At 53.0% G+C, this 15,526-nt stretch overlaps 1 protein-coding gene and 1 long non-coding RNA gene across 2 annotated transcripts; one reads left to right on the top strand and one right to left on the bottom strand.

The window, feature by feature from the left end:
• The first annotated feature begins 8,782 nt into the window (after positions 1–8,782).
• Positions 8,783–9,584, top strand: LOC136569453 (uncharacterized). Its single transcript, XR_010785351.1, has 3 exons — positions 8,783–8,849; positions 8,952–9,136; positions 9,477–9,584. It is a non-coding gene; the product is annotated as an uncharacterized lncRNA (long non-coding RNA).
• A 1,738-nt stretch (positions 9,585–11,322) lies between these two features.
• LOC136568972 (avidin-like) lies at positions 11,323–12,206 on the bottom strand. Its single transcript, XM_066569224.1, has 3 exons — positions 12,132–12,206; positions 11,829–12,036; positions 11,323–11,447 (listed from the first exon to the last, which is right to left on the bottom strand). The coding sequence occupies exons 1-3, from the start codon at positions 12,204–12,206 to the stop codon at positions 11,323–11,325; spliced, it is 408 nt and encodes a 135-aa protein (XP_066425321.1).
• Between the last annotated feature and the right edge of the window lie 3,320 nt (positions 12,207–15,526).

Below are 15,526 nucleotides of genomic sequence, written 5' to 3'. Positions count from 1 at the left end.
TCCATCCCTTTCCATTGTCTGTGGGCTTTCCCATGTAAGGATGACACCGGCTGTTCTGGGGGTGCTGCATCCAGGACAACCTGTCCTTCCTGGGTATTGTTACTTGTCTGCCTATGTGGTTGCAGGAACACTCCCCTGGGGAATGAAGAAAAGGCCATTTGTCACCCAGTGACAGCTCTGGGCCACCACAGCGATCCCTTGCCTGCAGCAGCTCCCAAGGCAGAAAAGTGGGGGAAGAATGCTCACAGCAAGTAGGACAGGCTGCTTCCCACCCCAGCCCTAAAGGCTGCTAGGGACTTAGGGAACACTAAGCTCTGAAGACAGAAAGAGCTGATAGTCTTCCCTGTGGTGTCCTCAGGGCCCTCCTGCCCTTCACTGTGATGTCCTCAGAGATGCCCTGTCCTACCTGTGGTGTTCACAGAGCTCCACTGTGATGTCCTTCATGCTCTTTTTCTGTCCAGCTCTGAGATCACGTGAGCTCCCTGTCCCTGCCTTGCACAGGTCCCCTGTGCATCCCCAGAGAGGACAGGGCTCTCCTACCCCATGGGTGTCCCTTGGCAGGAGGCTCAGCCCCTCTGCTATAAAAAAGGGGCCGAGTGGGCGTGGGGCAGCAGCACAGGCAGAGCCCAGGCACCAGGCACAGCCACCACTGCCATGGGGACCCCAGGCTGCTGCTGCTGCTGCTCGCCCTGGCCCTGTGATGCTGCATCCAGGGAGGTGAGGGCAGCCCTGGGGCAGAACCTGGCCGTGCCAAGCTGAGCCGTGCTGTGCTGTCCCAGGTGCAGGGTTAGGGGCTGCAGCCCTGGCTGTGCTGTGCCATGCTGCCTGCTCTTGTTGTGCCCTGCAATGCCACCCAGTGCCATCCCACTCCATCCCACCCCGTTCCAGTGCCATCCCATGATGCAGTGTCCATGACCATGGGAATTTCCAGCTCTGGCTGTGCTGTCTCTGTGGGTACTGTTGGTGACTTACCCCTGGTATAGGGGAATACCCAGCACTCTGAGCTCTGTCCTGCTCTGCCTGGGGAGGGAGAGGTGCTGTCCCAGCTGGTGTTCATGCCACAGCTCCCTGGTGCCACAAAAAGGGGCCATGCTGGCCCTGCACATGCAAGACCCATGTCCCACTCTTTAGGGAGGCTGGAGCAGTGGCTATGACTCAGCAGTGAACAAGACATCCATCAAAACTCACCATTCCCAGCATTGTCTGGGAACACAACAGGAAGGGCAGCAGACCTCCCTAATCCCCGTGCCTCCCTAACCAGGTTGGTGCAACCTTCAAAGGCTGAGCTGGCACAGAAAGGAGGAAAAGGAAGCAAGGTGCCCAGCCCTGGGCAGAAGGGCACAGGGTTTGGTTAACCGGCTCAGCTGCTCCCCACAGAGGTATTTTCTGGCTCCTGGCCTTACCTTGTCTTGCAGGCAGCAGAAAAGAAAGCAAGGATCAGGTCTTTTGTGCCATTACGTGTGGAGAAGTGGATAAGGAGGTACATCCCTGCTCCCTTCAGCAATGCTCCACAAGAGCCAGACACCACTGGGACTTGTCCCCTCTCTGCCCCCTAGCCCTAGACCAGGAAGATAAAGGGGAATTGCAAGAGCTCCCTCTTCCAGTTTGATCCTGTGCCAAAGAAGACACCAAAGAAGAACAAGAGTAGACAGCTGGATAGATTTATTAAGAACTGAAGTGATTTATCCCCTTTCATGTGCTCCACTGCCTGCCCCCGGCACCAGCAGGGAGGGGGCCATGGTACCAGACCAGGACCTGCTTCTTGGGCTCAGATTGTCACTGTCCAGGGAGCCGGGTCTCCCCTGGGGATTGTATCTGCCACAGGCCCTGCTGGGGCAGAGCCAGTCAGAATGTGCAGTGTCACCCCAGGACAACTACAGCATCCGTGTGCCTGAGTGCACCACTCCAATATCTCACACACACATACACCCACACCCTTTTCTTTCCCTGCAGGACAGCTGCCCACCTCACCCAGCCCAATGCCTGCAGGAGAGAGGTCTCCTGTGCCTCTGGGCAAGGTACCAGCTGCAGTTTGGGATGGCTGGGGAGCCTGCAGGCTGTCAGAGCCCCAAGTGCACAGAGATGGGGGCTTTGGGCTTGATGCTCATGTGGACCCCTCGTGCTCAGTCCAGAGCAGGAATAAATTTTCCATGAGGAAAAAGGCAACACTGCTTGCCGGGTCAGTTGTCCCTAAATAGCACCTCAGGAAAATTACAAGAGGAAGTGGAAGAAAAACTTTCTCCAAAAAGCTTTTGAAAAATTCTGCTTGGTAGAATGATGTTGAACTACATTCCACCTTCCTCCTGGGGAGGCTGGCAGCTCATCCAGCTAGGGCATCTCCAAAAACAGCTTCTCTCCCACAGTCCCCGGTTAAAGCTCTCCCAGCTTTGGAAATTTTCCTTTGGGGACCTGGCTAACCAGACCACCCTCAACAAGTTTTTGGTTACCAGTGCTTGTTCCTTAGGATAAGGACTGTTTGAGGACCGCACTTTCTCCTTCACTGCACTGTTCTCTCAGCCTCTGCACCAGCTACAGGGAGCATCACAATGCCTCCAAAAGGTGGGATCCTGGCTAAAGGTGGACAAAGGACTGTCCAGGACTAGCTGGAGGGTTTTTTTCTGCCAAAGGCAAAACTGATGGCCAAGCCAGTCTGGCAACACCAGAATTGCCCTTGCAGCTGCAAAGTCCATGTTGTGGATAATGTTCAGGTTTTTGTGTAACTGCTGGGAATTTCAGGGAAAGGAATTACAAGAAAAATTCAGCTCCAGGTCAAGGAAAAAACAAAAACAGCTTAGTCTGAGTGAGTTCCAAAAGTACTCTAATCCTTTCAGTTTTGCAATTGGATCGTGATGCAAAGGGTTGTGACTGAGAGTGGGCAGCTTGGAGAGAGAGAAGAGGCAGCCTGGGGATGAAGAAGTCAGACTGAGGTACACATGACCCCTGGTGGTTTTCTGTGTCTGGTTGCAGGTACCTGAAACTTTTCTCTCAAGGGAAACTTAAAGACTTCTCAAAGGTCAGCTGTGCTTGCTGGATAAGCATTTCTTTCAGGAGATTATCAGGAAAAAGTAAAAAATTCTCTCTGTCTATAAGGAAAAAAAAATCATCCAAAAACTGGGGAAAGAATTAAAAATATTTACCAGAATAGACTGAGCAAGCTATTGTCAAAACAGAAAAAGAGAACAAAGAAACACAAGGTAAACAAAAAGAAAGCTGCAAACAAAAAGAAAACAAAACCAACCATCCGGCTCCTGAGCATGGAAACAACCTGTCAGCTCAGCAAAAAGCAGCAGAGTAGTGGCACAGTGAGGAGTACAATGAGATTAAAATCCCTTGCACACAGCTGCAAATAAATACAGCATTTGCAACAATTTCGTTACTGCCAATAAAGACAGGAAATGTCACTGAAGAAGTCGTGGAGTAACCACAGCATCAAACGGCAAGAGAGACAAGAGCCATGGGGCTCATCAGCACAGCCCAGCGACATGTCAGACACTTATTGTCAGTCTGGTGACACCAGAGCCAGGGGAAGCAGAGGCTGGGATGACACCAGACACGACCTTCCCAGGGAAGGTTGGGCAGTCAAAGCAAAAGCAGCAAATCCCTTCTCTCTATGCTCAAGCCAAGCATCCCTGCAGACATTTTTCCCCACTGTTGCTCTGGAGATAAGCCCAGGGGATGCTGTGGGAATCAGTGAAGGGCTGAGGTGCCCTTCTCTGGCAGAAGCTTTTGGGCACACTCTCTTCAAGACTGGATCACACACAGTTCTTACATCTCATTTCTGATTTGTTCACTGCTGACTTGTGCACACACCAAGGCCACGTCAATGAGCTCACAGACAGGAGTGATGCCAGCCAGGCAATGGAGCAAAATACATGGAAAAAAATCAATGAAATGTCATAGTAACAGAGGAATTCAGCAGTCCCACCTGCAGTCAGCTCAGAGCTCACCAGAGAGCAAGGACAAGTGCCACCTTCAGCAGCACCACGCTGAGGCTGGGGAGAGGCAGGCCACATTCTGGACTGCACCAAATCTACTGTTTCCTCCCCAAAAGGAGCTGCAGGAGGGATTTACTGCAGGAGGGCTGGGCCAGACCCTGCCTGGAGCCCCAGGCACAGCCCCAGCCCCACACTGGGTGTCTTGGTTTGGAAAGACTGAAATGGAGAAAATAACCCCCCCCTCCCCCACCAAAATTGCCATAAATTTTAAATTAAGGGGCTCTCAGGCATCAAAAATTATGGGAGCAGGAAATAACAGTTCTTTAATAGGGAAAAAAACTAAAATGATAAAATAAACAATGCAGTAAACTAAAACAATACTGACAGAGTCAGAACACAACCTGACACTCTGTTGGTCAGGGTGTTGGTAGCAGTCCAATTGGAAATGTGGCTGCAGTCCTCCTGGAGTGTCAGGTGTGGTTCTGCTGGAGCAGGGATCCTGTTGGAAAGGGTGTAGTTTTCCTCTGACAATCCAGTGGAAGAAGAGGCAGCTGCTGATCCTCTGGGAAATCTAATGGAGAAGCTGTGCTGGTATTCCAGAATCTCCAGATTATATCTGGGTAGCAATGCTTGGCTCCTCCCTCTGGGCGGAGCCTCTCACAAAGGGATGCTCTAGCTCTTATCAGTCATGCAGTGACATTCAGTAGCTGTTATCAGCAGATGTCCCTTCTGCTGATTGTCCCTTCCCACAATCCCTATCAGCAGATGTGAGGAGTGATTGTGATCGCTCAGAGAGAGATAAGGCAAACTGCCCACTTGACAAAGGCAACTGCCATACAGAGGGTAATAGAATACATCTTGCCTTGCAGTCTGGAACAGTGGGTTAAACACAGGAGGGAATGAGCAGACAAAGTCACCTGAAGCTCCCCTCTGATTTCCCAACACACAGTGAAGTGGTTTGTCACCCTCCCAAAGAAAAAGCCACTCCTCCCTTCACTCAGCTGAGGCCTTGGAAAGCTTTGCTGAAGCTTTGCTGTGACAGCAGCCCATGGGGTATAAATAACCCAAGGGTTCTGCACTGCCCCTCTCTCTTTAGGGTGTTGCAGCACCAGTGGCTGCTCTGAGCATCCCAGCAGACATGAGGAGGCTGCAGCCAATTCCTCTCTTGCAACTGAAGAGCAACAGCCATGAAGTTACTGAACAAGTCTTAGCTGCCTTACCTATTCATATAGGCCTTTTTAAGACAGCAAATAACACGTGTAAAGTTAAAGCAATCTCTGAAAAACGCCAATCACTTGTTTTTAAAATTTTTGAAGTTTAATAGTAATGAAATGGTTATAAAAATAGTAATACAATTAGAGTAATAATAATTTGGACAATTTGAATTAGGACAATATGAGACAATAGAGACAAAGAGTTATGGATGTCCAGGTGTGGGAACTCAGCACATCCCTTTGGATGCCCAGAGTTGCCGAGAACCCCGTCAGGGGGCTCAGAGACCCTGGCATGCTGCCCAGAACACCTGGAGATTTGATTTTGACCCTTGAAGCGAATTGCCAGCTTTGTATGGGGACATGAAAGACAGGTTTGAACAGTATAATAATAAAGTATTCACAGGGTGAAAATGTAGATTTTAGGATTTTTGGTATGGGGGTTATGGGGACAAGATGGAGGAATCAGGGCGTGTCTAGCCTTTCTTCTTCTTCTTCTTCTTGTTCTCCATTTTCTGCAGTGATGTTGGCACTTTGGGATTGGTTTAGAGTAGAGGTGCAGTGTCTAACATAGGTGATAGGTATTGGGAATTAAGAGTAAATATGTTATACATAGTTTGTAGTATAAAAAGACAACACTGCCTCGGGGGTGGTCAGAGTGCTCATGGCTGCCCTGCTGAGCAGATCTCGGCTGGGCAGAAAGAAAATTTTATAGATAAGGATTAATAAACAACCTCAAGACCGAAAAGCGAAGAGTCCAGACTCGTTCTTCAGTTACGTGGGCTGAAGCAGAGACATCCCACGCATCTCAGGGCAGAGAATATCAACAGCCGACCCAAGATCCGGGCACCTTTTTCTGGGCAGCACAAATCTGAAAAAGGACCCCCGTTAACAGAGGATTAACCCTTAAAAACAATAGCTTGTTACATATTCATACACTTCATACATGATGTTATAAACAAAAAATCTGCCAAATTTTTTGGGAAGGAAAAGAGCTGCAAAACCAGTTGGACTAGTTGTTGCCAAGGTGGAGTTCTACCTGTTATTGTAGTCACTGGTCGTTGTAGCTAATTGCTCCTTTTGTATCAGTAAGGCTCTCCTGGGGCTAAGTTAATGGCTCTTCTCCCCAGACAGTGGGTGGAGGGTTCATGGGGGGGGCATCAGAGAAGATACAAAACAGCTTCGAGACCAGCATGCCATGGGAAGGAACATCATCAAACTTACCAAAAAAGACCCCCAAAACAATGAGCCAATACAGAATTAAGAGATTAGAGTGACGTCTGGATATGAGGAACAGAGTGCTGAGCCTGCAGAGATGCTGAGAACCTTGGTTGCCCCTCACGCTGAGCACAGACATAATCTGGAACAGGACCACGAGCCAGTGAGCCACTCATAAGGTGGGAAGTGTGGGGCCGTGTTCACTGCTTTCCAGGGGACGTGATCCTTAGCTTGGCTCCTGGAGGCCAAAGCTGTGCATTTCTTCTTCTCCAACTCATTCTCGGAGTGGCAACAGCATACTGCAGAGCTGTTAAGCTTCCCAACCTTGAGCTGGTCACTTTTAAAAATCTCTTGCTCTATTTATTTCACATGATGCATCAATTCCATTCAAATACAGAATTCTGTCTGGTCATCACTAACTTTTTCCTCTGAATCCTGACATCACCTTCAAGGCGGGAAGAAGTTTGTTTCTTCTGATGAGAGGGCCATAAATTCTTTTTCTCTGAAAGATTTAGGTGTCCTGTAGCTGCTATTTTGCTGCAAGTCCTTTCTTTAGAAAAAATGTATCCTACATAGCATAGCTTCTATTTTAACATTTTTTATAACCCAAAACTATATTTGACACACTACTTAAGAGAAATAATACAGCATTACTTTTTAACACAACACATATAATATACATTTCCATATTTGCGGAAATGACTATAAGGTAAGGCGGTGACGGCACCCCCGAGGGCAGAGCTGCTTGTTCGCGCCTTTCCCAGCGTTTCCCCGCTCCCGAGGGCAGAGCTGCTTCTTAGTGCCTTTTCCAGCGTTTCCCCGCTCCCGAGGGCAGAGATGCTTGTTAGCGCCTTTTCCAGCGTTTCCATGCACCCGAGGTGCTTCCTCGCTGCCGCTTTCCCAGCGTTTCCCCGCTTTCCCAGCGTTTCCCCGCTCCCGAGGGCAGAGCTCCTTGCTCGCCGCTTTCCCAGCGTTTCCCCACGGCCGCTCTCAGCAGCGCTGCGGGTGGGGGCAGCCCCGCAGCCGTGCCGGAGCTCGGCACTGCAGCAAGGGATGGCTCAGCGCTGCCCGTGCCGGCTGCCAGCCCCAGGCGAGGGTGGCAGCTGTGCTGGGACACGTCTGACCTTCCTCTTACCCCGGCATTGCAGCAGCCCGTGAGCCTGTATCAGCCTGCCCAGCAGGTGAGCGATGAGACGCCCTTTAGGCTGAGCCCTAAAGGCCTCTTTCTGTCCCTCTGCTGCCCGGCGTGCTGCTTGCCAGCCCATGGCTGCTCCTCTTTGGAATTTTGTCTTGCCTGCCTCCCAAATTCCTCTGCTCCTGCTGCTGCTCCTCAGCCTGGCAAGAGACTCCAAGTCCAAGTTATCATTGCCGGTGCTCTTGCTGCCGCTGCATCCTGCGTGGTGTCCCGTGCCGGGGGGAAAGGATGCTGGGGCAGCTGCCTGTGGAGCAGCAGCCCTGGAGGCAGCATTGTGCATCTCCGCCAGGACTCCAGCTTGCCAGTGGGAGTGTTCATCTGGGAGGTGGAGAACGGGAGGGATGAGGACGTGGAGGTGTCCATCATGTTCAGCCTGCAGAACGGCCCGGGAGCGGTGGAGGCCGGGAGCGGCGGGCACTGGAACGAGCCCTTCACCTTCCACAAGGATGGCCAGCGGGTTGCTGGGGTCCTGCTGCACCACTGCCCGCCCGTGAACCCCTTCACCCTGGCCATCTCTGCCCGGGAGAAGGTAAAGGGCTGGCCCTGCTGCTGGGGCTCCTGCTGGGGAGGGTGTGCAGCCCTGCTGCATGTGGGGCAGCTGCCTGCAGGCAGCTGGCAAAGGATGGCAGTGCAAGGCCTTGGGGTTAGCAGCGTTCCTCAGCGCTTGCCTGACACCAGGAGAGGGGACATGACGTTCCTGAGGGCACCCTCTTTGGGGATGGTGTCAGGAGAGCGGCTGAGGCAACGAGTTGCGAGTTGCTGGGCAGCCCATGAGAAGTGAGTGTCACGTCCTGCTGGTGGTACTGGGGAGGGGAGAGCATGAATCTTCTCCTCCAAAGGAGCAGCCCCTGATGATGCTCTTCCCTTGTTCAGGCTGGCACGGAAGTCACCCATGTGACGGCATTCAATCCCACGGGATTGGGTAGAGAGGTGTGGCAGGACCTCCTGGATGGCAGGCTGGATTCACCCCCTGGTGAGTGCCTCCATCCTCCGTGGGACTGGTGCAGGGGGAGCAGGGCAAGTGGGTGGCTGTGCTGCTTCTGGGCACCCCAGCCAGGGCAGAGCTCTTTCCTCCAGCCTCCTTGGCTGTTCAAAATCTCCCCAGGATGCTGTGGCTTGTTCCCCAATTTAGGCTGTATCCAGACTTCCTACTGCTTGTCCTTGCTGTGGTTCTCCAAAAGCTGTTCATACCTCTTTGGGGATGTTTTTAACAATTAGGGATACCCTGACACACTACGAGGAGTGGGAGAGGAAGATCGAAGCGTGGCAGGATCCCATCCTGGAGAACAGGTAGGGCAGATGGGAGCACCTTCCCAGTGGCCTCCTGGGCTTGGCTGCCACAGGTTCATCACCACCTCAGCCTCCGAGGCTGAGCTTCCCTCTTTCCCGCAGCCAGCTGCCTTCCTGGTACAAGTCAGCCCTGTTCAATGAGCTCTACTTCCTGACGGATGGAGGGACCATCTGGATGGAGGTGCCCCCTGATTGCCGTGCCGAGGAGCTGCAGGGGCCGGCGGGGGCGGGGCTCTCCCACCTCCTCCCTGTCCTGCGGGAGTACGGAAGGTTTGCTTATTTGGAAGGTAACTCACAAGGACGTGAGGCACTCTCCAGCCTCAAGCCCTCCTCCCATTATCTGTGGCCATGTGTTTTGAACTTGCCATGGGGTTGTTTTTCACACTCCAGTGGGTAGGGGGCAGTGCTATTCCCAGGAAAAGCCCTTGCAGCCCTGAAGGATAGGGCATGGAGTGTTCTGCACATGCCTGGTGCTCTGGGTAGAGAATGAAACCCTCTTGGAACGGGAGCCCCTGTCCGTGCTGGGGAAGATGCCCCTGTCCAGGGCCCTGTGGAGGGAGGAGCTTTGCCCCTTGTCCCCTGCCCATGGCAGTCTCCTTTGCCTCACCACCTGCCCTGTCCTGCCAGGCCAGGAGTACCGGATGTACAACACCTACGATGTCCATTTCTACGCCTCCTTTGCTCTCATCATGCTGTGGCCCAAGCTGCAGATCAGCCTGCAGTATGACATTGGTGAGTGTCCCCAGAGCCCTGCCTTGCTGCCTGCTCAGGGCTTCACCTGGGGAGGGGACAGAGCCTTGGGCACAGCTGCTGCTGCTGCTGCAGAGATGTGTGCCTTGGAGCCAGCAGCCCCCTCCGGCCGCTCTGCTGTGCCCAGCTCTTGCAGCCCTGGAATGTTGCTGCCCCAGCAGCTCTGTGCCCAGCACTGGGGGCACCTTCTTGCCATGCTGGGGCTGCCCAGCTGGTTCTGCCTGCCCTGGGGGAGCCCCTGGTTTTCCCAGCTCTGTCCTTGCCTCTTGCATGGAGCTGTTTGCAGACTCCCAATGGGAGATGGGCCACAGGCCATCGCTCCAGGCTGAGCGGGGCCCTGCTGGCCTGCAGCAGCTGGGGTCCCAAGGAGCTCCATGTGATGGGTGGTCTGACAAAGAAGAGCCCAAGCCAGGGAGGGTCACAGCTGGGGTCACACAATGGCCTTCACTGGCAAGCGAGGCCACTACTGAGAAAAGGGAACAGGGACACTGATCTGTGAAAGAGAGGAGACAGTGTGTGTTTGCAGAAAAGCTTTATTGGGAGAATAAAGTTGCTGAAGGTGCTGAAGGAGATGCTGAAGCAGGTGCTGAAGGAGATGCTGAACAGGAGGAAGGGCTACAACTTGGCATTGCCTCTTTTCTGGGAGTTCCAGTGCTACCAGCCCTCAATCCATGAGCTCCTTCTTCCTCCAGAATATGTTGTAGCCAACCCTGAGGGGACACCAGCAGAGGAAATGTCAGGGTGGGACATGGGCCCAGTGCCCACCCAGCCCTGTATCCTCCCAAAACATTTGCACCTTGTCAGCACACCCAGGGAAGGTGCACACAAGCACCCTGTCCTCCCTCACTTTCACACTGGCAGCAGCTCTGCCAAATGCTGAGCACCACAGGCTGGGAGAACCACCCTTCATCCCCACCCTGGGGCCATTCAGGATTCCTTCCTAGGCCTTTGGCTTTGGAAATGCCTCTCAGGTGGTGAAGCTTCCCTTGAGCTTCTCACAGAAACTTTGCACACCAAGTCCTTCTGTTGCCTTATCAAGGAAACCAATACTCCAAAAGCCTTGGGGAATTACTTGCCTGAATCACAGCCCAAGTGGAACAATGTTATCATTACTGGAACTGTGAAAAATTCCTGTAATTACCCTCTCAAACTACATCCAGGATGAAGACTGGCTGATGACTAAATTCAATCATCCCAGGACTTTACCACAGTATTCCTAAGTGAGGCCCCTCATTGCTGGCCTGGATCTATAATTAAATCTCTGCTCTAATTGCGGTAAACCCTCCCAAATCACCTTATAAATGTTAAATTAGTCAATGGTTAAGTGCTGCCACGCCCTGTAGACAGAAACCATTGAGCAGGTCTGAGACTGAGAGTGGAACCAGCCCCAGCAGGGATCCATCAGTAGTTTAGAAATCAGTGGGCACCTTCCTGAACTTTGTGATTCATTTTAATATTCTCACTTCTCCTTGTCTATCTCCATGTAAATCATTCTAGATTGATTCTAACCCATTTTTTCATTCCTATGTTTTACCCCTGCCCAAAGCGATCAAGTGAACCTTGCCATGGAGCTTTGCTAAGTCCTGTTTTTGCAAACAGATACTAAACCTCCTTTTGCCAACGCCTGTGAGAGTGACTCCTAAGTGACCTAAAAAACTCATTTGTGACAGCCCCAACCCCTCGGGAGTGCACAGGGGACGTGCGCAGGGTGGGGACAGAGAGCTCACAAGGTGGCTTTCCAGTCGTCTGCAAGTTTCTTTGAGTGTAACCTCAGCAGCCACATGGTCTTCAAAATCTCCTTTCCAACCTCATCCACAAAGCACTGGCCCGTGAAAACAGTGATGGAGTCTGTGGGGACAAGACAGGAGAGGAGGGGAGCGTGGCGGAGGTGGCAGGTCAGTGGCTGCCCCAGCACAGGGGACAGTAGAGCCCTGCTGTCCCCGGCCTCTGGGGACAGCGGGGATGGGGAAAGCAGCAGGAGGGCTCAGGGCTGGGGTGTCACACGGACATGGGCAGGCAGTGCAGGCTCCAGCCCCTGCTGCCTCTCCTGCAGCCTGGGACTGGGAGCTGACAGCAACCGAGGAGCTCCAGGGACAGGGATGGGGGAGCTCCAGGGAGGGAGAGCAGTGGGGATAGTGCAGGGGAAGGCAGGGAATCAGCAAGGGCACTCCAGGGAGGGCAGAAGGGAGTCTGGGGACACAACAAGGATGCTAAGAAAAGGCTGATTACCTGAAAAGTTCCAGTGGACAGTGAAACCAAAGGTGGGCTGGCTCCGATATGGGAGCTGCTGGGACCCCAGCAGAGGTGATTCCACAATCTTTAACGGGGAGACTGCCACAGCTGTGATGTACTTGCCAGTGAAGTCACCATTTTCCTTTACTTCATAAATGGTCATGTTGGAGCCCAGGTCATTCTGCCAGTGTCCAGTCAGCTTACACTGGAGAAGAAAGAACTCAGCTCTTGTGGCACAGCACAGCCTGCAGCCACAGCTCCCTGCCCACCCCACCCCGTGTATCCCACCCCTGATGGTACCTGCTGTGTAGCTTGGAGGCCCTGAGCCCTCAGGGCCAGGAAGAGCGCGAGGAGCAAGGGAGTTGCTTGCACCATCTCTGCAGCAGGCAGACAGCTGATGGACCTGGGGATGTGCTCCTTGCAGGTCTCTGCTGATGCTCCTGCTCCCTCTCCTTTTTATTGGTGCCAGATGGATGCGTGGCAGCTCTGGCCAGGACATTGTGCAATCTGGGTGTTTCCCCAATTTTATCAGCTATCAGAGCGGCTCGTGACAGCTGATCTTCCCAGAATGCCTTTGTTCCAAGATAAATGCAGGTGGACAGCCCAGGTGAGATGCTCCAGTATTGTGGTGCCACAGTACCCCTCCAGCCTCCTTCAGTGACCCCAAGGGAGAGCTTCTTTGCATCTTTGTCCCTCTCCATTTGCTGTGGGCTCTGACATGGGAAGATACCAGCGGGTGCAGGGGGGGCACATATGGGAGCTTGCTCTTGCCATGTAACATTATTCCTCTGCCCAGAAATTCTCCCCTGGGAGCAAAAAAGGGCATTTGTCACCAATGGCAGCACTGGGGCAGCATAATGGAGAGGAGAGGAGAGGAGAGGAGAGGAGAGGAGAGGAGAGGAGAGGAGAGGAGAGGAGAGGAGAGGAGAGGAGAGGAGAGGAGAGGAGAGGAGAGGAGAGGAGAGGAGAGGAGAGGAGAGGAGAGGAGAGGAGAGGAGAGGAGAGGAGAGGAGAGGAGAGGGAGAGGAGAGGGAGAGGAGAGAGGCTACTTCATATCTGCCAGCCCTGATAGCTGTTGAGTATTAAGGATGCACTTTGCCACTAAAGAAGTCCTGCCATGGCCAGAAAGAGATAATAGCCCTTCTTGTGGTGTCCCCAGAACTCCTCCACCCTTTCTGTGGTGTCCCAGAGATCCAATGTGTTTCCTGTGGTGTCCTCAAAGCTCCCACACCCTGCCTGGGGTATCTTTAATGCTCTTCTCACCTGCTGCCCTCGCTGTGCTCCCTACCAGCTCACTCAGTGTCCCCCCCAGACTCCATCACTGTCCAGAGGGATCGGGGCTCTCCTATCTCATGGGTGTCCCTTGGCAGGAGGCTCAGCCCCCTCTGATATAAAAGGAGCAGAGTCTGACACCACACATGGCCACCAGCACCATGGGCACCCAGGGCTGCTGCTGCTGCTCGCCCTGGCCCTGCTCATGGCCCGTGGTGCTGCATCCAGGGAGGGGAGAGCAGCCCTGGGGCAGTCTGGCTGTGCTGAGCTGTGCTGTGCTGTGCTGTCCTGGGTGCAGGGTGGGGGACGAGGGGCTGCATACCCTGGCTGTGCCATCCCCGTGGTGTGTGTTTTCTCTGTGCCATACTCTGCCACCACAGCACACAAAGGTTTTGCCTGAGGGGCTGCAGGTTCTGGGTGCACCGTCCTGTACCATGCTGGGCCACAGTGCAGTGTCCATGACCAAGGAGGCTGCCAGCTCTGGCTGTGCTTCCTTGGGGCTGCTGTGGGTCACCTCCGCCTGCCACAGGGTACCTCCAGCTCTGCTGCCCTGCCCAGAGACTGAGGGTTGCTCTCCGGACTGATGCCCATGCGCTGGTGACAGCTGCCAGGGCGAGGGGCTGTGCCATGGGGCACACATCTCCTGCTCAGCCAGGCTGAACATGGGACTGAGCCTGGGCACTGACTGAGCCACCCACACAAGCCCCAGGGTCACCTGCAGGGCCTGTGGAGAAACGAGCTGGGCTCTTACATGACCCTTTTGGCCCTGAACACAGCTGGGACCGCCTTGGGCTCCTGGCACAGCGCAGCAGCAGCCACCAACAAGCAGACCCTGCTGTCACCCCTGCAAGGAGCCCAGCAGCCAAGAGCTAACCCAGCTTCAGCTTCACTGCGCAGTGGCAGCTCCCAGGTACAGCAGTGAGAGCACCCCCTGCCCATGCTGGGAGTCCCCTGGCTGGCACTCCAGTCCCTTGTGCACCCAGAGGAGCCCTGGCTGTGGGCACAGAACTGGCCCACACATCTGCCCCTGCCTGGGGAGATGGAGGGGATGCAGGACATGGGATTGTGGGGGCGTCTGTCTGGGACAGTGCCACAGGCAGAGTGGGAGCTTCAGAAAATGTTTATTAAATAAGCCCTCCTGCTGAATCACAAGGCTCAGAAAGCACTCTCTTGCATTCTAGAATCCTGCCCACTGAAGAGTTTGGGCAGAGCTGGATCCAGCTTAGCCCCAGATTTTGTCAATGGATTATGTCTAAAGGATTATACAGGTGCAACAGAAATTTTATACAACATAGTACCACAGCATTGAGGATGGCAAATCAAATATATTTATATAAAAACAAATAATTTATTAGGATTATTAGACAAAAATATCTTTATAAGAATTATTTACTACAGATTAGAAGCTATAACAATTTCTATAGTATGATGCAATATTTTGAAGCAGTATTCATTATATTAAAGCTAGCTAGCAAGGCCCATTACAAAGTAGACCCTGAAGTTTCCCATACCAGTAATTGTGGGCAAATCACTCTGGTTCAGCCTCAAGAAGGGGGTATCTCCATGCAAGGGAGGAATCTCCACACACACTATGGGAAGGAGGGTTTTAGAAGACTTGACCTTAGAAATGGGGGCAAGCTTTTACAGCATAATGTGACTTGGCTATCATCAGGATGTCAGCTGTGGCAGCTCAGCAGCTTCAGATACATTATCAATAGTATCACTTGCCGGTTTCCTTTCTTGGTTCTTTGCCAGTTCTATCACACATACACATCGCTGTTCAGGATGTTGAACTTCAGGGACTGATGAGTCAGACTCATTTCAGCATTATTCAATACTAAAAGCAGCATGACACCCCTTTCTCCATTCCCCCCTGCAAATAGTGGATTGCAAATATTTGCAAAGAGGGAATTGTTCAAGTTATTTCACCCCCACTGCAGGCACAGCATCCTGATACAGAAAGGGGACTGGGGTGTCCCTCTCTCTGTCCTAGGGATGTAGTGCCTATCTGTCCAGGAGATCTGTGTTTCTGTGGGCACAACAGGAGCTCCCTCCTTTCTATCCCTCCCACACCAGGATTGCACAGCCTTCAACTGCTGCAGTGGCAGAGAAAGAAGGAGAAGGGTGCCCAGCCCTGGGCAGAAGGGACTCGATGTAGTCGAGGGCCTGCAGCCCTGTGGCTCAGTTGCTGCCCACAGAGGCCTTCCCAGGAGGAATGCTCTCTCCTCTGCTGCTGGCAAGGCAGGGCAGAGCCAGGAGCCAAGCAAGAAGCAGGTCTTACCTGCTGCTATTGCATCTGGAGAAGTGAGTAAAGTGCACATCCCTGCTCCCTTCAGCAATGCTCCACAAGAGCCAGACACCACTGGGACTTGTCCCCTCTCTGCCCCCTAGCCCTCCAGCCTATATCCAGGAAGATAAAAGGG

Source organism: Molothrus aeneus, chromosome Z, assembly GCF_037042795.1.
Source record: "Molothrus aeneus isolate 106 chromosome Z, BPBGC_Maene_1.0, whole genome shotgun sequence".
NCBI lineage: Eukaryota > Metazoa > Chordata > Aves > Passeriformes > Icteridae > Molothrus > Molothrus aeneus.
The sequence above is the reverse complement of the archived record's forward strand: the minus strand, read 5'-3'. Positions and strand labels throughout refer to the sequence as shown.